General features: G+C 36.2%; 1 protein-coding gene across 5 annotated transcripts in view; it reads left to right on the top strand.

The window, feature by feature from the left end:
* The first annotated feature begins 269 nt into the window (after window positions 1-269).
* C6 (complement C6) overlaps window positions 270-24,438 on the top strand; it is a 65,528-nt gene continuing 41,359 nt past the window's right edge. For 3 of the 5 annotated variants that reach the window (XM_074328966.2, XM_019748550.3, XM_019748549.3), the window contains exons 1-7: window positions 693-865; window positions 5,145-5,307; window positions 6,737-6,893; window positions 8,131-8,275; window positions 12,649-12,790; window positions 18,511-18,649; window positions 23,618-23,818. In XM_074328966.2, coding sequence (XP_074185067.2) covers window positions 5,165-5,307; window positions 6,737-6,893; window positions 8,131-8,275; window positions 12,649-12,790; window positions 18,511-18,649; window positions 23,618-23,818 — 927 coding nt within the window. In that variant the 5' untranslated portion in view covers window positions 693-865; window positions 5,145-5,164. Of the gene's footprint in view, window positions 430-692; window positions 866-5,144; window positions 5,308-6,736; window positions 6,894-8,130; window positions 8,276-12,648; window positions 12,791-18,510; window positions 18,650-23,617; window positions 23,819-24,438 lie in introns of those variants that run through there. The other 2 variants (XM_019748555.3, XM_019748554.3) reach the window with 2 other exon arrangements.

Below are 24,438 nucleotides of genomic sequence, written 5' to 3'. Positions count from 1 at the left end.
CAAACAAAAATAAGGATCTATACATATTTTACTTAAATGAATACCTTCCTAAAGGAGAAAGCAATTTTAAGCAATTTATTCCCAAACATTTTTTAAAATGGAGTCAGAGATTTCTTTTCTCTGCAGTAGCAATATTTAGTACAATATCCCTTGAATGAGAAAATCATTGAAAATTCAAGACCTTATGTAGTATCTCACTCTTAAGTTTCCGGGTTGTTAATGATTGAAGTTCTGATTTACAAAGGCCAGAGTTCCCACAGAATGTTTATTTTGTGTTTCTCTGAGATATGACAGCATGACCTTGTGTTAGCTAGCAATAGTGAAAAAACCTTTGTTTGGATTATCATATAAACCCTTCTCACTGAAAGAACCTATTGTTTCCTCGGGCCTTTACAGATTCGTTCCCTGGCCAGTACAAACTGTTTAAAGGTGAGCGACTTAATGATTTCATTTGTAGTCTTTATATTTCAAAATTGTAGATTATATATTTCCAACAAACTTATCTTTTCATATGTAAACGTACATGTCAGACTATAGCCATTTCTTTGTCTTTCTTTTAAAATAAGAACTAACTGCTTAAATCTCAAAAGAACCAAAGGTTCATGTTCCCTAAAGAAATTTCCTTCCAGAGAACTACCTTGATGGTTAGAGTTAAAAGTAAAGTAAACATGTCCTTTGGCCAAAAGATCAATCGTGTGCCTAGACTCCCCAATCTGCCCTAGCAATGGTAAATATCATTCCTTGAGCCCCTGGGAATGCACAGAAGAAAAAAGAATAAGAAATAAGAGATTCGAGAAGATTACAAGGAGATGGAAAGCAAGAACCTGCATTTGGGGACAAACTAGATCATCATCTGAACCTGTAGGTAAGATGTGCGAACAGCCGTACAGACAGATCGGTCATGTGAGTCAAGGATATCGGAGGGTGACAGGTCAAAATAAGACGGACTTCACATTACACTAGAATTCTCTAATTGCTCACAAAGCCATTTTTAATAGTTCAATGAAATCACTGATGTTTAGAGTTCAAGAGGGGATGGCAATTATGAGAAAACTGCAGAATTCCTGCCCTCCTACCATGGCCCTGTCATGGGAAATTTTTCTTAACTATCTTCCTCTATCACTGAGTTTTCTTTTGTTCCATGTGTGGATAAAACATGTATGGTAATGAGTCAAATGTCCTCATATGAATTCAGATATCTCCAAAATGCCTACAGATGATAGAAATTAATAAATAAGGAACCATTTGATATTATATGCTGGTCCATGAATAAAAACAAAATTAGAAAAATAATTATCTTTATTTGAATGAAAATTATCTTTTTAACATAAAACGATTTTCCCTCATAACAATAAAATGTTATAAAAAGAGAAGCTACCCATTAGCTCTTTTATTAGCTCTCCTCAAATAAGAAGCTTTGACGTACCATCTTAATTTAGTGCATTTTCCAAATTGCCTCAGAACAGTTATATCCAAAGAAGAGATCAGAATATTTTATAAGGGTTCTGTTCTTGCTGTTTTGATGATAATTGAAATAAAATCCACCCATACTTGTCAAGCTCTTGGAAGTTAAAACAGATAGTCAGCTGAGCACTGAGAACTGGTAATCTGTCGTTCAACTTCTCTCAATCATTTACCTGCTGATTCCACAAAATGCTTTAAGAATTGGTTTTCTCTAAATTGAGAGAATTATTCTGGAAGATATCTATCTCTTCAAAAGCAATGAGAAAAAAACAAATAAAGAAACAACAACAAAACCCTCTGATTAGGTTTCCTTGTTGAAGTGATTCCTGTATAGGGAAGAACACAATTTAGGAGTGGAGGGTGGGGGATGAGCGGTGGTTAAAAAAGAAACTTCACATTATTTAGGAACCTCAGCTCCTGAGGGCCTTTAAAACACCACCCAATCTGGATTTCAGGTCTGATGTTTAGAACACACACATTTCTGTTCGATCCCAGCCCAAATTCGATCTGAACACTCTATCCTAATGCCTTACCCTTCCTTCTGTGCTGCTAAGGACAACCAGGAAAGGTGAGTTACCAGTAAACTAAGAGCAGCAGGCAAATGCAGCAATCATTTTTATGATTGAAATAGCCTAGAACTGTAGCAACTTGTCTATAAATTGGACAAAAAAGCTTGGATGAAAAGCATGAGAAGCATCTTCAGTTGCTGTCTACCCTCCTCAGACAAAGATAATGAATTCTATTTCTTTGTATCTCATGCAATACCTAGCAGCACACAATGGATACTCAAATGTGTGTTGATTCCATTTGAAGTTGAAGGACATATTTAGCCACATGTCAATAAATTTGGTTGCTTTTATTCCAGTGTCTTTCTCTGAGCTTGTAGGAAAGTTCAAAAAGCTTACTTATTTATTAAAAAGAAATGTTCTAATTTTTGAGCATATTGGAGAAACAATTTTTATATCTGATTTCAAGCTTTTGGCTTGAACAAAAATTTATAAAATGATGAACCCCATTTTTTTACTGAAGTATTCTTTCATCATAACTAAGAAATGTAAAGTAACCACATTAAAATATAATCAGAAACTCACCTGAGACACTTGGAGCCATATTTCAGTAAGGCAATTTGGCAATATCAATCAAAAGTTTAAGTTTACATATTGTTTGAGCCATTTTACTGCTAGGAATATACATGCTGGCCCCATGCATATATTACAAAAGTATGCCAACATACATTGCAAAGGTATTGATTGCAGTGTGTGTATATACTAAATGCCCACAATTAAGATAATGGTTAAGTCCAATATAATGCATCCATGTGGTATAAAACTATGTAGCCACTAAAAGGAATTAACTATATATGCATCTATTTGTACAAAAATAACTTCAAAGTATATTCTGATGTGAAAAAAGCAAAGTGCAGAGTAATATACATCATATATTCTCTTTGTTGTATATATATTTAAAGAACATGCATACATATATATGAGCAAAATGGAACATGCATATGTGTATATATGTAAGCTGATGTGTGGGAAGTTTTTCCCTTCGTTGGATACCCACAAAAAGACAAAACAGTGATTATGTGTGGGTAGAGGTTCTGGCAACAAGTAGCAGACAACTCAGGCCTTATACTTTTCTTTCTCTTCTGTTTAAACTTTTCAAATATAAGCATGTATTATTTGTAATTTTTGAATGTCAGCAGAATTTTTCTGGTTGGTTATATTTTGAAACATCTTACTTTTCTTCTTCATACATTTCTATATTTTTAGATCACAATAGATGTTTTCAAATAAATAAGAGGTGGACTAACTAAATAAATTACAATGTTTAAAAATAAATCTGACTCTCAAGAGATCTAGTTTTTTATTTCAATCAACTATTACAACAAATTAGAGATAAGCCACTGATACTACGAACTATCACTCTTGCTAAAACAATGGATGAGAATTGAACAGACAAGTTCATTTCCAAAATCTATGAAATATCCTTAATCTGGCAGAGCTATTAAGAATAGTATTACAGAAGTTGCTGTATTAATAGACTCAAATTACATTATTCAGACTTCGCTAGAACCCATTTGTAAACTGTTTCTTCTACTTAAAATCAACTTAACAATATTTATTTATTATACATTATGCTTGCTCTCATTAGTCTAAAAGCTGAAATGAACAAAACAAGAAAAAAAGATTTACCACCATGCTGTTTGAATTCTAATGGTGAAGGAAAAAGAGATCTTTATTTAAACTTAAATAATATTGTATATATAGGAGGGAATATATACCAGAGAAAAATAAAGCAGTGAAGGAGGAGAGGAAACACTCGTGGGAAACTGAAATTTCCAATGAGGTGATCAGGGATCTGATTTTATTTCTAAGATGAAAAGCAACTAAAGCCACATGTCTAAATCACTTTGAATGTGAATAGTCTTATTCAATATCAAAACATATTTTCAATCTTCACATGATCTTCGCTGTAATGCAAGGAGCCCCTAATTTTGAAAAATGCATGACCAACAGCTACAATGAAATTTGCAAAATTGTTATTACTAATTTGAAAAGCTAATGCTTATTGAGTGATGATTCTATGCCAAAGATTGTTTCAAGCACTTTATATGAGTTTTCTTACTGAATCCTAAAAAATGCCTTATGAAGAAGGTTAAAGTATTATTCCTATTTTATAAATAATGAAACTGAAACAGAGAAAATAGGTGAATGGCATTTTACTTCTTTAAATGGAAGTTAGTATACTAATTATACCAGTATTTACTCTATGTATTTAATCATGTTGCATGTTTTGTTAGAGATATGAAGATCAAAATGGCAATATTAGGGGGCAGAGATGGTTTTCCAGATTCCTTTCAATAATTCACAGATCCTCAGGGCACCACAGCACACAGCGGGGAACTACAGGTCAAATTTTTCCCTGGCATTCAGCCACATCTGGACAAATCCTCTCATGGCCTGAGGGGTGGAGTTCCAGGCATCTAGAGATGCTCCAGTAGCACAATAATTAGCGTTACTAGAAATTCAGTGCTGGGATGCACCTCATCTAAGGATGAGGAGTTCTGGGCTTTTACTTGTCATGTAACCTCAATGGTATTACACCTCCTTCGGCGTCAGTTGTATCCTCCATAAAATGAGGGCGTTTTACCTGCAGATTTCAAAGACCCATTCCAGCTCTAACTTCTATGACTCTGTAAGTAGACACAATCAAAAAGTGAACTCTGTCTTTAGCAGGTTTACAGGATGTCAGGAAGCTAGATCTTCCAGCAGAATGGTCCTGACACCTTCCCCAGCCCCAGAAAAGTATGAAAAACTGAAATGTACTTGAGGGTCCTACCCACACAAAATGAGCAGTTGTTCTGAAAAGTATAAGTTTTCCCATTTTGGAATGAAATGGGTTACAATATTTACTACATACTTTGTCTTGTAGCCTGTCACTAACAGTTCAGAGAAACTCATACTGGGGGTTGTAACCATGGGAACATCCACCCTAAAAATCTTTAGAAATGAGATTTGTACTGATGAGCATGTGAATTTATAGGTGTTAACTTGCTTAAAGGAAGGCAGGGAGATACAGATGTTTTCTAAGATAATATCTAAGTCTGTAACTGAGAATGATTTGTAAAGTTTTATCCCTAATAGGTGTTTGATATATGTTATATTATTCCTCTTCAGGGCCTGGAGACTCTCAAGGCATGGCCAGACAGTCCATCTTATATTTCATCCTGTTGAGTGCTCTGATTGACAAGAGCCAAGCCTGTTTCTGTGATCATTACCCATGGACTTCATGGTCCAGCTGCTCAAAAACCTGCAATTCTGGAACCCAGAGCCGAAGGAGGTGGGTGTGAGCTAGGCAGCTTTTCTGTGTCCCCTGGGAAACCTCGAGGACAGAGTTACCAATATCAAAAGTGCCACACTAAGCAATGAGGAAAAACAATATATCTCAAAGTAAGAACTCATAAATTTGGATGGAATTTGAGGTCTTTTCTGCACAAGGCTGAATGGAAGTCTACTTTTCGCTCATGAAATTGACTAGTTGAAAAGAAATTTAATTAAGAACCAGCAATATTTTCAGTTGACTATTTAACTTGCTTAGAATTAGTACTCAAGCTTCTTTTCAATCCCCATAGAACTCTGCTTGCCTCCAGTTAGTGAGTTAATTATAGAGAATTTTCTACTCATTAAACTGAGTCGAACAGGACCTCAATCGAGCAGCACTGTTAGCTGTTAGCTTGATTGTTGGCATGTATAAGAAGGCGGGAAAACTGTATTTACTTGATAACATTTAATCTGTCTTTTCACCAATTCAGATTACTTGTCCCCCAGGTTTTTGTTTTGTTTTTTTTAATCTATTGGGTGTTTCTGTTCTATGGAGATGCTCACACGACTTGGGAGAGAAAGGCATATATTTAATGTGTTTTAACTAGTTGAGTATTTTTTTAGAGACCTATTTTAGAAAACTATTTTTGTATATGTAGTACGAGTCTCATTAAAATCACCAGTTGACTTCCCCAGTAAACTATCCACTAAGGATGTAAAAACAGATTTGTTTATAATGCTCCTCTACTCAAGAGTCCCTCAGTAGCTCTCTTACTGTCTACCAAATAAAGTACAACAATATATCCAGTTCCTCACAATCATGCACTTCTCAAGCCCATTCCATATGGACATGTCGTTCTCTTCCACCTCTAATCTTTGCACATGATGTTCCCTCCACATGCCCTTCCTTTTGTTGCCTGGAGAATTCACATGAATTTTTCAAGATGTATCTTTCACGTTACCTTCCCTTTGACTTGTTTGGCCCTACACCACTCTGATTCCATCTCATAATCATTGTACTTTCCACATTGTGTTGTCATTTTTTAAGCAATTTGCATGGTTCTTCTTTCCTTTCTTTCCCTTCCAGTCCCTTCCAGGAATTCCATCAGGGCCAGCTTCATGGTGTGTGATCTGTACAGAAGCACAGGACCCTATATTTAGAGGGCTCCATGTTTGGCTTAATGCTCTGCCATCACTGTCTTAAAATTCTTAACAATTTTTGAATAAGAGGCCCCCCATTTTCATTTTGCACTGGGCCCCACAAATTACATAACTGTTTCTGAGTTCCATTAAGTGGTAAGAACTGCACATGTGCAACCTACGTGATTTTCCATGAAAACCTTCTTTCCTTTTACTCACTGTAGTTAATGCTCAATGGTATTATTCTTATAAGTCTCGAGCCACGGTGAATATACTCATTCTAAGCAGCTTTTTCCTCACTATTTCAGACAAATAGTAATGGATGCGTACTATCTGGGGAACTCTTGTGAGCAGCTTTGCATCAAGCAGGAGACCAGAGAATGTAACTGGCAAACTTGTCCTATCAACTGCCTTCTGGGAGATTATGGACCATGGTCAGACTGTGACCCTTGTGTTGAAAAACAGGTAGGTAACACATGGGCATATTCAGGAAATCTGAATCACAATAAACATGCTTGGATTCCCTGAAAGCCTCAACAATCACAGAAATGCTGAACTTCTTCAACTTCTGAAAATAAACTTTCCCACCTTCCATTAAGGGAAAATTTCATTCAGCAATTTTTTGGGGGGTGAGGGGGACAGGAATTCATTTTACATGTTTCACTGTTGTGTGACCACCAAAGGAAATTCTGCCCCCGGTTTTGGTACTGAATGTGCCCAGCTCTGATAGCTCAGGAAACAAAAGCAGGTGTTAGAAAATCGGTATTTGAGTCCAAGGTTTAAAATCAGACAGAGATGAGGAACACTAATCCAAAGCCTGACTCCTTGCCCTGCTTCTAACTTCCCTCTTTCTGCAGGAAAGTCCCTCCATTTGTTTATTGTTCCCAGTTGCAATATTTACCCACCTCAAGCACTTTCCTGTAAGGACATTGCCCGTGTGAACCTCAGTCAGGGCAGGTGTTGAACATGAATACGTTAGGGAAGAAAAAGAAACTCATTTGTGGAGCACCCACTTTCTGAGATAAACTGTTCCGGGCCCTTTACATATATTACTTTATACAAACTTCACATCACATTGTGGTTTTCTACCCACAGGAAGAAGTTATGGCTCTTTAGGAGTTAAGTAATTTACCCAAAAATATACCACTAATGAATGTAGAGCTACACTTTGTACTCGGATTTTTCTGACATCAAAGTCAGTACTTTTTACTATTCTTCCTTAACTCTCTGTTTTACTACTCACCATTTAAAATCGTTTAAAGTAGAGACTGTGTCAACCTTGGTTTCCATGGTGACTTCCTTGTGCAAAAGAACCCCCAAATCCTTGCACATTTATTACTCACATCATACTACCTTTGAGATATAGAAGGGCTATTGTTATTACCTGGAAGAATCTGCACTCAGGAGATGCTCAGTAATTATTTGTGCATTTGATTTCTATTTAATTGGGAATCACGTGATTTCAGTTAGAAGTTTTAGAAAGCTTTTTGCCCTACTTCCTCATTTTAAGGAAACTGGGGCCTAGAGAGGGGATGACTTCCTTAAAGACACACAATAATGGAATTGGAAAAATCATCAGTTAGTTTAGGAAACACCACTATGGTTAAAATCACTATTGTGATTTTTAAGCCCAGTTTTCTTAGATACGTTTTGGCTTTGACCATGCCTCAGAGTTACTCATCTTTCTCTCCTTTTCTTTCAGTTTAAGGTTAGATCCATTTTGCGCCCCAGTCAGTTTGGAGGACAACCATGTACTGAGCCCCTGGTGACTTTTCAACCATGCATTCCCTCTAAACTCTGCAACATCGAAGAGGTTGACTGCAAGAATAAATTTCGCTGTGACAGTGGTAATGTGCTTTTGGAAAATGTTCAGCCTTTACTAAAATGACTTGAGTAAAACAAAGTTATTCCAATTGACTCCAGTAAAAGCTGTGATAGAGACGTCCCACCATATTTTAAGCATGGGGAGTTGGGGGTGTTATGCTACTAATTACCAAGCTACTCATGTGTGAAATTACAGCTTTCAAGTTATAACCATCTTGACCACTTACACGATTCATTTGCTCATCAAGTACTGGTGCCCAGGTCCCTAAATTGTTATAAGGCAGGAGGAAGAGAGAGGAGAAGAAAAAGGAGAAGTAGGCAGATACATTTTTAAATTGGCTATTAGTAAGCACAAATCTATAATCAGAATAAGCAATTGAAAAGGAGCAACAGATTTAAGAGATTTTTCAATATAGTTTATTAAGATATTAATATTAATATTAAGATATTATATCAGGAGGATGACTATAGATGATGTGACAAATTTTCTGGGGTGGTCCATTGGTGGCTCCAAAGGTAATTGCAAGAGGAAACTGCAAATGATTTAAATGATGGCAACAGTCCCTTCAAGTCCAATACTCATTCAGATTCAGAAATTCTAATATTTAAGTTTCATTGGATTATAATCAAATCTTGAATATAGTACTTTATATATTATTTTGCTAATTAATAGCTCTCCAACGCTCACCACTTTAAACAATCTAGATCAGATTTCTGCAAACATTTTCAGTAAAAGTCTAGTCTAGATGATAAATATCTTAGGCTTTGCAGGTTCTCAATTCTGATATCGCAGCATCAAATCTGCCAAAGACAGTATATCAACAAATGAACGTGGCTGTGTTCCAATAAAGTTTTATTTACAAAAACAGGCCACAGGTTAGTTTTAGTCCATGAGCCATAGATCACTGACCTCTTATCTAAATAGTCAATTTGAAATTAAAATTAGAGTTCAGATGAATACAATTTACATCACTGCTGTGTACTCTGGAATATACTGACAAGTAAAGTATTTATACTGGATAGCAGAATTTCAAATTCCATAGAAAATTGACCTTGGATACAATGTTTTCCTCCTCTTACTTCTTGCTTCCTCTCTTCAGTTTTCCCAGTATTTTCTGAATGTCAGACATAAATGCGGTTGTCAGGGTTTTCCCTCTGTGCTCCCCAAACTTGAGTTAAAACGGTGGGACGTGGGCAAGAAGATATAGATCATACCTACATGAGTAGGGCATATAAGCTATTGACCAAAAAAAAAGAGGGAATGTAAGAAAAATCTTCATGGCAATGACTGAGAGGAATATACATCCAGAATATTAAGATAAAGACTTAGAAAAGAAATGTAACTATTTGAAGCTGGTAGGAAAGTTTTTAGAACAAATTACCAGGAAGAAGTCCTTTATTCAATGGATGATAAGTCTATGAAATTTATTACAAAAGAGTTTTGTTGGGGCCCAAAATATTCACAAGATTGAGGATGGTTTAAAAACATCGACAGACCACCAATTCATAATGAGCAACTTCAGGAAAATTAGTGGTGTATATACAGCTGATCTCTAGTTGATCAGCAATATGTCCACAGCCACTGATTAAACACAAACAAATAAACATCTGCAGTGGCTGGTAAGCAGCTACTACCCTGACTTCCCTGTGTAACCCCTGCCCTGTTTCCTTCACCAGGAATCCCTCGATTTTCCCAGGATTCAGCCATTAACTGGTTAATCCCTGGCACAGATGTGGTTGGCAACCATTCTGATTGGGTGGTGACATAGCCTATTGGTTGTTAAACATTCTGCTAAAAATGATATATTATTATGCTCTCCTGAAAACATCCACTAATGCCACTCTCAAAGGGAATAAAAGGCTAGATGGTCTGTTACTTGTCTGACTCAAGATGATGTTCGGCCCTCAATTAACAAAGAACTGTCTGTCCTAAAGAGAGTTTCCCTCTCCTCTTTCCTCCTGCATAGTTGCTGTTCAGAGTCCTCAAGACTAAGTCTATTATTTTAATGTATATCTTTGAGAATTACCAATGAGTGTAATTCCCATCCTCTGTGCCAACTTCTCTCCCAAAGTCCTAATTTTAAGCATTAGAAGACTAGATAATTTGCAGCTGGTTATAAAAATGATGTCATTGCAGTAACACAAATCAGTTCAAGTACATAGATAGGAGAAACATGTACAATTTCTAAATGATTGCATAACTCCAGGTGTAAGTGTATATATATTATGTACATGTGCTTGCTAAATGTTGACTTCTGCAAATCCTGCTCTATTTAAATTGCCCTTCATCTTTCCCATCCCTTCTTTGTATAGGATATATGTATGGCTTATAATATCTTTCCCTCGTGCTTCCTACACCACTGAGTTTTCGTGGCCTGGAACCATTATTAGCTGTGTTCCTTGGGATCTATATCACTCCTGCCACTTATTCCTAACATCACTCAAAAGATGTCCTCTTGTTTTCATCCCTACCCTTGCTAATAGGTCTTCTCCAGTATCCCTAGAAGTATCAAATGGGTAGAATTTCTTGTATCCTAACAAATTTGGTAACCTGCTCACAAAGTTAAGCTAATGAGAACTGTATCCTGCATGTGTATCCCGACGTCTATTTGATGAAACAGTTTTTTTTCAGTGTAACTATATCAAAAATTAGCATTTGCTAAAGTTTGTGCCAAGTTCAAAACATTTTAAAACTGTAATATTTGGGGTTTTCTGTTAGTAACGGCATCTCTATTTTAAACTAAATTACCCATTCTGTTTTGCCCTGAAAAAAAACCAAACAAATAAAAAACTAGAGATGTGCTCTTTTAAAAACAGCATCTTTCAGGTTATATCCTGGGATTAACAGAAATTCAACTCCCTCTATATTTTCAGTCTTGTATGATTCTGGGGCTCATAACTATAATTCTTTATAATAATGGTCTAGATACAATGCAAGATTTTCGATAATCAAAGGAGGACTTAATTACCTTTGTTACACTCTGAGTGAAGATTATTAACCAAAAGAGTTGAAACTAAGTGCTTTCTGGGGAATTTTCTATTAATAGAAAAATTTATTCAACAGAATACTCAATTTCCCCAAGCATTTCAGCTAGTAAAGGTAATCATGTGTAGCTGTAGTGAGATGCAAACCACAACCTAAAATAGTTAACCAGATAATCTTGAGTCAAACATTTAATCATTGTCAGTGAGACCTGTACATAAACGGTAGGACACCAGCACCCCTTATTACATGCAAGAGGGTAAGGAACAGGAGACGGGCTGTCTTTGCACATGAGGCACTTGAATTTCTGTAATATATAGTTACTGATTCCAAGGATCTTTAGGAAATTCAGCATGTTTAAAAGAGAAAAGAATTATGTGAGTACATGAAGTTTGTACTATCTCCTAAATTCAATCATGTAACCTGCTTCTTAATACTGTAGCACCTAGGCATTTAACTTGTCAAAAAAACTAGATGTAATAAATTAATTGTAGTAAATAATTATATACTATAATTATATATAGTGAATATGTAATAAAATATGTAGTAATCATGTATAGTTACATAATTATGTATAGTAAAATGCACATATAATAAATGTGCAATTTTATTTTGATGAATGCATGCATCCATGTAAACAACCCCTAATTAAGGTGTAAAAATTTTCCATAAACCCAAAGACACTCCATTTTTCCTCTTTTCAGTGAATCCCTCTCCTTATTCTTGAACATCATATAAAGGAATCACATGCATGATGCTTACGTGTCTGGTTTCTTTCACTCAACATAAAATTTGAGATTCAGCCTAGTAACTGTATATACTAGTGGATGTGTGGATGTGTGGGTGTGTTTGTAAAGCTACAGTTTTTTGAGTAAAAACAGTAACCTTGAATCTGCTATCCAAATTCTAAACCTACTGTTCATTTTCTCCTACAGAACATGCTTCTACAGAATGTTCACTGTAATGGGAATAGGATTCTAGAATTAGTTACCTTATTTAAGACTATCAGACCAATGTTGACTAAATAATCTATGGTGACTCTTTTAATCCTAAAAAAATAACAGAAAATATCAGTTTGTCATTCCATTTCCATGTGTTCCTAAATCTTTATCAAAAATAATGAAAACTTAGGTGGGTACTAGACTTATCAGGGGGATTGCTTCATATGTTATATAAATGTCTAACCACTATATGCTGTACACCTGAAACTAATATAATATTGAATGTCACCTGTAATTGAAAAACTTTTTTTTTTTTTAATTTTAAGTGCATGATCTTGGATGAGTCCCTTTAAAAAATAATAAAAACTTGCTTTTAACTTTTCCTTGAAATTTAAGGCACTAATGTTTCAAATTAATAAATACTGTCTTAAATGATCACTTGTTGTCAATGTTGTTTGCTTTTCTTGACTAGGCCGCTGCATTGCCAGCAAGTTAGAATGCAATGGAGAAAATGACTGTGGAGACAATTCAGATGAAAGAAATTGTGGGAGAACAAAACAAGTATGCCCACGGAAGTATGATCCAATCCCTAATGCCCAGATAATGGGCACTGGGTATGTAACATCTTTTTATCATTTGGGGAAATAGAGAGTTCTCAGAACTAATGAGATGGAAGCAGCAGTGAAGCAATGAGACATGCCATTGTCCGCCTCCTCATTAACCTTATTACTCCCACCAGCCTTGTCTCTGGCACTTGGCTACTATTCTCTGGAAGCATGTGGCCATGAGCCTCACTCCTAGAGAATAACATAATTTGGCATTTCACATTTACTCTGTACCAGGCAATGTTATGGGCCCTTCATAAATGTTATTCATTTAATTCTCATACATCCTCTGACTGCTCTGGAGTGAATCAGGACAAACTGGTGGGAGGCCATCTACTCACATGCCAGGATGGATTCCTGGGGCTAGTTCTTGAGTGGCTGAGTAATCACTCCAAGATGCCAGGAGCAAATGGAGAAAGAAGGTATCAGAAAAGCATGCCTAAGAGTGTGTTGAAAGTCAAAACACTAGAAAAGCAAAACCAGTCTTCCAGTGTAAGAGTCAAGCTCCAAGTCAATAATGGGAGACAAGGCCAGAAGGAAAGGAGTTACACAAACATGGGGAAAAGGGGATGATAAAAAACAGTGGTGTGGAAAACTTAAGAGAGTTAGAGGTGAAACGAACATAACGAAACTTCCTCTCACGTTGACGATATGATTCATGGGAAGATCATTACAGTTTAAAGACAGAAGGTCAGACTTTCTTTACCATCTGGTTCTTGTTCAACTTACAAACCAAGAAACTGTGCCCCAGGAAAGTTCAATAACCTGTCCAATTCTACCAATTAGTAAATGGTGGAAACAGGACTCAAATCCAGATTTCAAAACCCCAGTTATTTCCAACATTTCATGCTGACTCAGGACAATAACCACCTTAAAAAAAAAAATGGAAGAAACCTCAGGAGACCATGCAACCCTCCTCTCAATCTTTGAATAGTGCTCAGAAATTCTAATATTCCTATTTCAGAAATTCTAATGTTCCTATTTCAAGTCATGAGGGCATAGAGGTTTAGTAAGGGATTCTAAATTCGTTATACTGAACAAATGACTTAGAAAACTTTAGAAAATGTAAGAGAACTCAATGGAAATAGAAGACCTAAGCTTTAGTTGGAAGCATAAGAAAAATTAGTAAAGATAATCTCCTGTACTCTCCGGTTCCCATGATAAAGAAATCTCCCTTCGATTTTTAGCCAGAAGGCAAATCATTTGCTATAGGCTTTTATTGCTTCCTATTGAACTTCTTTTTAAAAAAAATATATTCACTTATCCTGCCAGACTTGCATAATATGAAGCTTTGAGGCACCAAAGACAAAAAGCAGCAGTTACAAATACAACTTTCATTAGAATATTTGATTAGAATAAAAACCAGAAGTTACTGAACCAAACTCAAGGACAGCAGTAAAACGGAACAGCCATTAGTCTGGAAGTAAAGGGAACCAGGCTCTAGACCTAGTTCTGCATTGACACTGTATCATAACCAAGTTATTGAACATCTATGGGCTGCAGTTTCCTCACCTGTGTGTTGGATGACTACAAACGAATTTGAGGTTCTAGCCTAACAATTCCTAATTAGAATTGGTTTCAATGAGAATGTTTCAACATCATCTTCTTATCAGTGTGCTTCCTGTTTTTTTTCATTTTCCTGGAAGAAAACTCAGCCAAACCTCTCACTGGTAACCATGTTTTCTGATGTTCTGATTATCAGGGGTGACATTACAAACTCACCTCTTGCTCAGTTGGTCCAGACTCTAGCGTTACAGATGGGGAGGACCACATGCTATGTGTACTTTGGCAGAAGGACCGTGCGGCCCTCTGCCAAGCAGAGCTGTGGTCCCAAGGATTCTCAGAAATGAGCAAAACCTGCTGGTTCAGGACAGCCAGTCCTCTCCTCGTCTCCCCAAGGAATGAGGGTTTTAAGAGCCGCTTACTGGAATCTCATTCTAATCTGCTGGCCTTAGAATCTCTGCCCCCTCTCTGACATATTTCTATCCACAAAAGGTAGCTGCCTGGGTGGCTGTACCTCTTTTCAAATGGCATCTCTTCAAGAAAGAATTTAATAAGATATAATATCCTACGGTGCCAACATCAGTCACCACGTCTTAAACCTAACGCAAAAATCAAGCAATATTAGCATGTTGCTTATTTTTTCTCAGGCTCAGCCAAGGTACAGATGTACACACATACACACACACACACACACACACACACACGCACACGCATATTTGTATATGTCTATATAAATTAATTAAATTCAAACAGTTACAAAATAAGACACATTAAACCAAATTAGATAAAAGCCCTTTAGAAACCTATAATATTAAAATTCATGATGTATTTGAAACACCAAAATATTTAAAGTCAATTTAAATACCACAGAGGCAAAGAGATAATAGGGCTGAAAATTGCTGCATAGTTGACTTAACTCCTAAAAGATTCCTCAGGCATGCCCTGAAAATCCTGTCTTCAGGCTTTCTACAAGCAGCTGCTACCTCCATAGATTCCTCATGACCTGGGAGCCATTTTTCTTAAGCTCTTTCTTGTTGAGACAAACTCGTAAGTACTAGCATAAGGCAGTATAAGGTCAACAGTTCTTTTTTCCTCGTTCATCCCTCTTAATTCAGAAAACAAAAATGAATTTTAAACACCTGTGTTTGTCATGCTAACCTAAGTAGTTTGGAAAGTTCTTCCTAGACCACCTTCTCATACTTCCTCCCTCAAATACCTATTAACACAAATTTAAATATGGATGAGAACAAACCTCAAATTGTATTCACCGGTACTTGAGTATAAGATGCATCTTACAAAACCTACAGGAATCACTACAAAGACCACTACATAATCACAGGAATCACTCTCTTTTTTAACAGCTTCGTTGATATGTAATTCACAAACCAGTTCTCCTCCTGTGTACCCCTTTTTCTCTCACACTACTAACACACTCACAACACTTCTGACACTGGATGCGTGGGGGCTGTCCCCTATGAAGCAATTCTCCACAACACCAACTGGGTATCCTACAATTTAACTCAATTCTGGTAGTGTCAGATGCCACAGGTTAAGGGCTCAGTCCCACAAGACTGTCCCCCCACACTTCAGATGTCATTTCACCTGTGCTTCTGATACATTTGGAAGTTCCCACTGATCCCCCCCTTGCCCTGGACCCCCACCTCATCAGGTTTGATTAATTTGTTAGGTGGGCTCACAGAACCCAGTAAAACAGTTGACTTACTGTTCACTAGTTTATTATAAAAGGATATGATAAAGGATGCAGATGACCTTCCAGTTGGGAGAGATGAGTAAGGCCAGGTATGTGGCAAGGGGCTCTGAGCTTCATACCCTTTCCGGGCACACCACTCTTCCAGCATCTCCATGTAATCATCAACTTAGAAGCTCTCTGAACCCCATACTTTTTGGAATTTTTGGAGGCTTCATCATGTAAGTGCAGTCAATCATTAACTCCATTTCCAGCCACTCTCCCCTATTTGGAGAATGGAGGGTGGGGCTGAAAATTCCAAACTTCTCATTAAGCCTTGGTCTTTCTGGTGATTAGCCCCCATCCAGGAGCCCACCAAAGTCACCTCATTAAGAACAAAAAAGACTTTGTACATATGGGTGCTAGATTTATCAGGGTGATCACTTCATAAGATATATATATATATATATATAAATGTCTAATCACTATGTTGTACACCTGAAACTAATATAATATTGCATGTCAACTGTAATTGGAAAATAAATTAAAAAAAAGAAAAAAAGGAAGAAAGACACCGCTATTACCTAGGAAATGTCAAGGGATTTAGGAGCCCTATATCAGAAACAAGGGTCAAAGACCAAGTATTAGAACAAAAGGTGTTCTTAGTGCTCTTATCGCTTAGGAAATTACAATGGTTTTAGGAGCTCTGTGCCAGGAACTGGGGGCAAAGAACATTATATATATTTTTTAATTAATTAATTTTTTTATTGATATTCAGTATTATTTTATATTAGTTTCAGGTGTATAGCACAGTGGTTAGCTATTTATATAATTTATGAAGTGACGACCCCCCCATAAGTCTAGTACCCATCTCACACTATACAGTTTTTACAATACTATTGACTACATTCCCCATATTGTACTTTACATCCCCATGACCACTTTGTGACTACCAATTTGTACTTCCTAATCCCTTCACCTTTCTCACCCAGCCTCCCAACGTCCCTCCCATCTAGTAACTCTCAGTTTGCTCTCTGTATCTCTGAGTCTATTTCTGTTTTCTTTGTTCATTTATTTTGTTCTTTACATTCCACATGTAAGTGAGATCATATGGTATTTGGCTTTCTCAGTCCGACTTATTTCCCTTAGCATAATACCCTCTAGGTCCATCCATGTTGTCGCAAATGATAATATTTCATTCTTGTTTACAGAAGAGTAACATTCCATTGTATACATGTACCAGCATTTCTTTATCCAATTGTCTATTGATGGGCATTTCTATTGTTTCCATATCTTAGATAGTTCTGCAGTGAACAGAAGGGAGCATATATCTTTTTGAATTAGTGTTTTAAATTTCTTTGGATAAATACCCAGGAGTGGAATTGCTGGGTGATAAGGTAGCTCTATTTTTAATTTTTTGAGAAACCGCCATACTGTTTTCCATAGCAGTGGCACCAATCTGCAATCCCACTAACAGTGCATGAGAGTTCCCTTTTCTCCACATCCTTGCCAACACTTGTTTGTTGATATACTAATAATGGCCATTCTGACAGGTGTGAGGTGATACTTCACTGTGGTTTTAATTTGCATTTCTCTGATGATTAGTGACACTGAGCATTTTTTCATATGTCGATGGGCTATCTGTATGTGTGCTTTGGAGAAATGTCTATTCAGATCCTCTGCTCATTTTTTAATGAGATGTATATATATTTTTCTGTTATCTCATCATCTGTAATTCAGCATTACCAAACTTTTTAACACAAAACTTCTTTTTTTCATAGACATTAGTGAAATACATATTAATATCTATAAGAATTTGGAAAACTATTAGCATCTTGGAGGAGTATTTCATTTACCACCAAACAATTTCCTAAATGCTTGGTTTGTGCTAAGCTAATTAAACTCTATATGCTTCAGTCTTCTCTATTTGTAAAATGGGTATGATAATTATATCTACATCACATGGTTATCAGAAATATTAAATAAATATAATATTAATATTAAATATAGATCAAACAGTGCTTGACTTATGGTAAGTAACATGTAAGCATTTGTTAAATAAATTTTAAATATTATTCATTATTAATAAAAGCAGTAGTATTATTACAATTCTATTAAAATATTGCTATTACTATTTCATGTTTAGCTCTCTATAAGAATTCCTTTACTGTATCATACTGAAGGAAGTGGACCCAGAATGGCATTTATTATATAATAATTTATTTCATAATCTACTTTCAAAGTTTGTGTTGGTTTTGTAAGCTATGAAATAATTATAAACTCAAATTTCATTTCATGTTGAAAGCCCAGAACAGCCATGTGAGTGGAATAAGGAGAAGCTAACAGAGCCAGAGGGGCTGAATTTTGGCTTCCAACCCTTTCTGGATACTTCACCATAGACTAGAAAAAAATGGGCTTTGTTCAAGTCATTTGTCATGAGTCAAAAATGTCTAAGAGAGGAATTTCTTTCACATAAGTAAGGTATACTTTAAAGATTATCCTATATCTCTTGAATTCTCGAAAATTATTATATTTCTAGGTATCATCTTCTGGCAGGAGAGACCAGAGGAGAAGTCCTTGATAACTCTTTCACTGGAGGAATATGCAAAACTGTCAAAAGGATTAAAGACAGTAATCCATACCGTGTTTCGGCCAATCTGGAAAATGTCAACTTTGAGGTATGACAGCCTATCATGGCGGCATTCCAACTCCAGTGGTGATTATAAGTTAAATTTTCAATGAAAAAGTGAATAATGAATGATGAGACAGAATAAAGAGGTAATGAGCATTTTTAATTACTTATTACACAACACAATGAGGTTAGTATTATTATCATCGATTTACAAATGAAAAAACTAAGGTAACTAATTTGCCCAAAGTCAAACAGCTAGTAAGTAGCTAATTAGAGATCCAAACCCAGGTTTCCCAAACTCTAGAGTCCATGCTTTCTTCAGTGAGCATACAGCTGTAACGTATCACCACACAGAAAGATGATTGGATTTATTTAGAATTTTCTCCTGCATAGTTAGTTCTCTCAGGTGATTACTATATTTAGACATAAAAGAGTGTCTTGCTTCTAAAAAGTCACGATGAATCTAAGGTTCTGCCCACCTTCCTTCCTACTTTATTAATTGATGTGGTTTTCTGTTTGTTTTCCTAAGTGGTAATGAGCAGTGTACTACATACCCCCAGAAGGTAGCCCAGTGCTTTACACACAATAAGTGCTCCACACTTGTTGAACTAAACAACCTATTTTTTTTTTTATTTTATGATCAGAGAAACAGAAAAGACATGATTTTAATAGTAACATCCATGCATACAAATTTGACATGCTAGAGAGAATTCCAGAAGGTCTCATGATTTCTGAGACCACGTGATGAATAGTATGAATCCAGCAAAAGTCATTCAACCCTTCCTTTAAAACAACTTTTATACACATATAAATACTGGCAATTTTCAATTTGATAAACTCAATTTAACATCATCTAATATATATGAATGAGTGTGGGGAATGTCCTTGGGGTCCAACTGTCAAATTCAAACACCTTTTGGGAGACCCTAAGAAACCATCTCTGCCTGGAAGTACAAGTGACAAGAGTAACAAGTGACCCCTGACCAAGTAAAGGCACTACCCACTATTTCCCCACAGATCCAGAAGACTAATCTCAGAGGGTCCACCACCTCCAAAGAAGGTAGAAAGAAAGGTTTTGCTGTTATGCTAAACAGTAATTCAGAAGAGACATCCAAAGAAATAATAACATCAAAAACTCTGTCAATGATGGTACTACTCTTAAGATATGTTGTATTGAATAAGCTTTGTAGATAGAGCTAAAACCCAAACATTTACATATACTGCTGTTCTGTTGGAGAATGCTTTCTAGGTCCTAAGCAACCAATCCATAAGCTTCATTTCAAAATACAATAATTTCCAAAAGAACATATTGCCTATATTCTTAGCCAGCATTTATTTCAAGCAATTTGACAAGTAAGAAAACTTAAGCTCAGCACTTAAGATTAGGGCAAATTTGGGCTTAGATAACACTTTACATTTATAGGCTACTTTAGAGTTTTCAAAGTCCTTGCATATAGTGCTCTACTCAATTCCCATAACAACTTTCCCAGAAAGGTAGAAAATTGTTTATATCCACCTTACTAATAGGAGATTTAGGCTCATTGAAGATGGAGAACTTTCTCAGAGTTGTGATAAATGAGACCTTGACAATAATATCAAGAAAGACATTAACAACTGTGTAATAAGTGGCAGGTCTGCGTACCTTTCATAAACTATAATTTAAAAGGTATCACCTGTGAGGTTCACCAATGCCAGCTCTTGCAGCTGGCATTGAACCAATTGGTAAATTTTCAGGAATTTTGCAAGCAAATTGTTAAATTCAGACATTATTAAATATTAATTATATCATCTTACAATTAAATAAAAATATTAAAAACACAGGTGATAATTATTCAACATTTATCTTTTCTCAATGATTTTGTTCCCTTTTATTATTATCTATGCACTTAAGGTTACCTTACATCTACTGTATCTGTATCATGAAAATACTATGTAATAATTTGCTACTAGGCATCATTATCCAAGTTGGAATTCAGAGGCGCCACATAGGTAGGTTGAAATCAGTTATAATAGGAATATATACACCATGAGGAAAGGCAAATGCTGTAGTAAGTCACGTTTTTGTTTTCCTCTCCCAGAGAGCTGGTTGTTAAATATTTACCAGCAGACCACTTGATCCACGGGCATTATTTGGTAACCCAAGCCTAGAGGGCAAGTTAATCAGGAAACACAGCCTGAAAATCCCCATTCAGAATAAAGTAGACTCATTTCATTATCAAGGCAATTCTAAAACTTTGTCCAAACTTAAGAAGCTGACTGCGCTGATCTCTACCTGTACATCATTGAGTTCTAGATGATATTCAACTGCTACAAAAGGTAATGGTGATACAAAATGGTAATGGTATTTCTTCAAACAAAGATCTGAGAATGATCAAATCCAAGGTCACAAGCTATTGGGTTACTTCTTACTGAATCTTACATTACCTTGTTTATGCCTTTAGCAGACAGCTATTGAAAATAATAGAGGAGAAATCCAGCAGACATATGACTTCCCTTCTCTTATATTTCTGGAGTTTATTAGGACAGATGAAATAATAGGCTAGTTGTAGAGAGGTTTCTGAAAGAGGGAAAGGCAGGGAAGGGAAAGTGTTGGACAGGAAGTCAGAATAGAAACCCATAGGAAGAATTTTTCCTTCAGGGATCCCCCAACTGCTGAATGCAGAGCTCAGTCACTGTAAAATTCCTGCACCAGTCCCAGATTTGAATCAGTCAGGAATCCTCTCTTTTCCTTGTTGTTGCTGCTTTTGCTACTGTTTGTGTGCTAAGCATTTGCTGTCACCAGTAGACTGCAGAGTGAGGTTACCACTACACTTTGATTCTTCCAGTAGACCAGCTTATCTAGACATGGCCTCTTGTTGCACCCCAAAGCCTGAAAACATTCATAGCTCTTCAATCCTTCAGATCCTTCCTAAATCCCTTGTAAAATTCACAACTTCAGGCTCTGTTTCTAACCCTCACACCACAGGAAACCGGGTGCAACCCATCCCCTCCATTCCCCAAGTCTCTATTAACTGTCTTCTGCCTCTCCCTACAAACTCATCTTCTTTCTTCAAACACAAAAATAAAAGTGTCAATGCACATGGAGCCCCAGGATGTCATCAGCCCACAAGATCCACAGATAGTCAGGATGGGCTCAGGGAGAAACTCAGAGTAATCTGCAAAATGGAGATTAAAACCTTTACCCCAGAATTTGGTTAACATCGCTTCCTGGGCAAATAAAGTTTCTCAGAGCCTACCAGCTGTTTCTCACACAGAAAAAAAAAAAAAAAGAAGAACTCATCTTCCTCCTTTCAAAAGTTGCCTTGGCTTTCTATATTCTATATTCTCTTTCATGAAACAGCATTCCTATTCTCTCTTGCTCTCTCTCTCTTTCTCTCTCTCTCTTCTCTCTCCTTCCCTCCTTCCCTCCCTTCCATCCTTGGCTCCCTTCCTCCCCACCACCATATACTTGGTCAACAACTTCTATTGACTTACCTCCTAAATATCTTTCAAATCTACCAGCTTCTCTCTACCCAACCACCACTCCCATAGACCTGACTGTGAACCTGTCCCCCTTAGCTTATTACAAGTTTTTCAAACCACTCTCTTTGCCTTCACTTTAGTTAACTATGTAGTTTATGTGATCTTTGCAAAAACACAAATGTGATGGTAACACTCCCAATTTTTCATTCATTCAATTAATATTTTTGAAGAACTTATTACATGCAAAATTTGCCTTTAGAATTTAATCCAAATATTTCAGCAAGGCCTACAAGGCCTGGCCCGTTTTCCAGTTCAGTCTAATTTTTAGTACCACTCACCTGTACACCTGCCCTCCCACCAAGCTAATTGCATGATCAGATTTTCTCTGAGCTTCTGGCCAGGATACCCAAAACCCCTTTTCATACAGGTTAATATCTTTTTCTTTAAGCTGATACATCTTTTCTTGTGTGAAAGCTAATTCATGAAACAAAATATTTTTGTAGTCTGGGTTTTTTAGAGACATGATAAAGAAATATTCGCAACTATATTTAAATATAATTGTATTGTTTCATTGTTAACTTATTCGTAGACATTTTAAAAGCTAACTAGCATGCACTGCAATATCGAAAAGCAACACTGAACTTCTGTATTTTACTGTTGAGCAAGACTTTCGCAGCTGAGTTATTTTGTCTTTGCTTGACTAATTGTGCAAGCTATTTAATGGTGACATGTGATTTGCCTCACAGTGTATTTTAATGCTGAATATTATAAAACTGGAAAAGATTTTTCTATTGTAAATCAAACAAACATTTTTAACATAAAGAAGTACTACTCTTCAATTTGTTTTGCAACTTTTCAAAAAATGTATCCATTTTTCTCTTCTTACCAGCATAAACATAACAAGGATTTAACTTGTACTTGAATTCAGGTCTACTCAGCGTAAGTCAAGTCCCACTGTTTTTTTCCCTTCTTCCCAGACCAAGTCAGTGAAGATAACCACCCACCAGGCAGAACCAATTGATTACTTGTCCTCTGCCTTGCAGACATGGCCAGTAGAGTGTTGATGCCCAACATTGAGTTAGACTAAAGGGATGGAGAAGGTTTCAGAGCAGGGTCAGACAGGACCTGCCCTCTCCTTGTCTAGGCCTTAATTTTCTGAAAGATATCTTAAATTAGATTGCAAACGGCATCAAATTCACAAGCACACTGAAAATAGGCCCTGCTGCTTATTACCCCATTAAGTCTCAGCTTAGGAGTCATTTTCTTGAGGTAGACTTTCCTGGTATTGTCTCTCTGGGTTTATAGTTATTTGTGGTAATTCTATTGGCAGTACACTTCACATATCCAATTAAGTGTCTGTGATTGTCTTTCTCTCTAAATAAACTATTGACTCCCTGAGGGCAGGAACTAACATTATCCCTTGCTCAGGAGCAAAATGGATCTTCAATAAATATTTATTGAATGCATAAATAAATGATCACTGCATTATATCTTCACAAGTAGCTCCAAAATTTCCTAAATTCTGTTTTATTTCATACGGATTTTTCTCTAGGTAGAAACTAAAGAAGATGATTTGGAAACAGATTTCTATGAGGATTTAATTCCTCTTGAAAAGAATAAAAATGAGCAAATCTCAAGTTTGAGCAAAAATGACAACAATTTTTATGTGCCAATTTTTTACTCCTCATCGAAAAGTCAGACCTCCAACCAAAATTCTGCCTTCAAACAAGCCATTCAAGCCTCCCACAAAAAGGTAATAAAAATGGTTTCTAATTCTTTTACTCTTTTCTGAAAATTAATACAAATTCCAACAATCATGCAATAAGAAGGGGGGAGTTTTGATATCAAACAGAAGTCTTTCTAACTCATACTTAAATACCTTTAGTATTTTTGTCGTTTTATCTCATTTCAAAAATTCTAGATGTAGCGTATATAATGATGCTTCCTTTTTGCATCCATTTGGCTGTGTTTTTGGTTGTTTTCTTTTCTTTGTCTTACTGCTTTAGGTGTATGTATTTCTTATAAACCACATATAACAGAACTTTGCTTTTAATGCAGTCAGTCTGAGGCCTTTGCTAAGACAATTCACCCAACTCAGATTTAGTATACTCACTGAAATACTTGATCATTTTTCTCCCGTCTTTAATTTTTCTTACTCCTTTCACTTGGTTGCTGTTTCCTGTTTCTTTACTTTTGCCATGTTTGTCATATTTCGAACTGCCCCTTTCATTCTTTTGGTCATTTGGAAGTTTTATTAAGCTTTAAAATTCTGCTTGTAGTTACCTTTCTCTAGTTATAAAGCATAATTATACCTATGTTTTTCTCTTATCACAGTAATACCTATAGCCCCCAAAACCCCCATTTTCACTGTCT

The sequence above is a fragment of the Rhinolophus sinicus genome, chromosome 3, assembly GCF_057876585.1.
Source record: "Rhinolophus sinicus isolate RSI-liver-muscle chromosome 3, RSI-T2T, whole genome shotgun sequence".
Lineage (NCBI taxonomy): Eukaryota > Metazoa > Chordata > Mammalia > Chiroptera > Rhinolophidae > Rhinolophus > Rhinolophus sinicus.
Note: the sequence above shows the minus strand (reverse complement) of the source record. Positions and strands in the feature narration are given on the sequence as shown.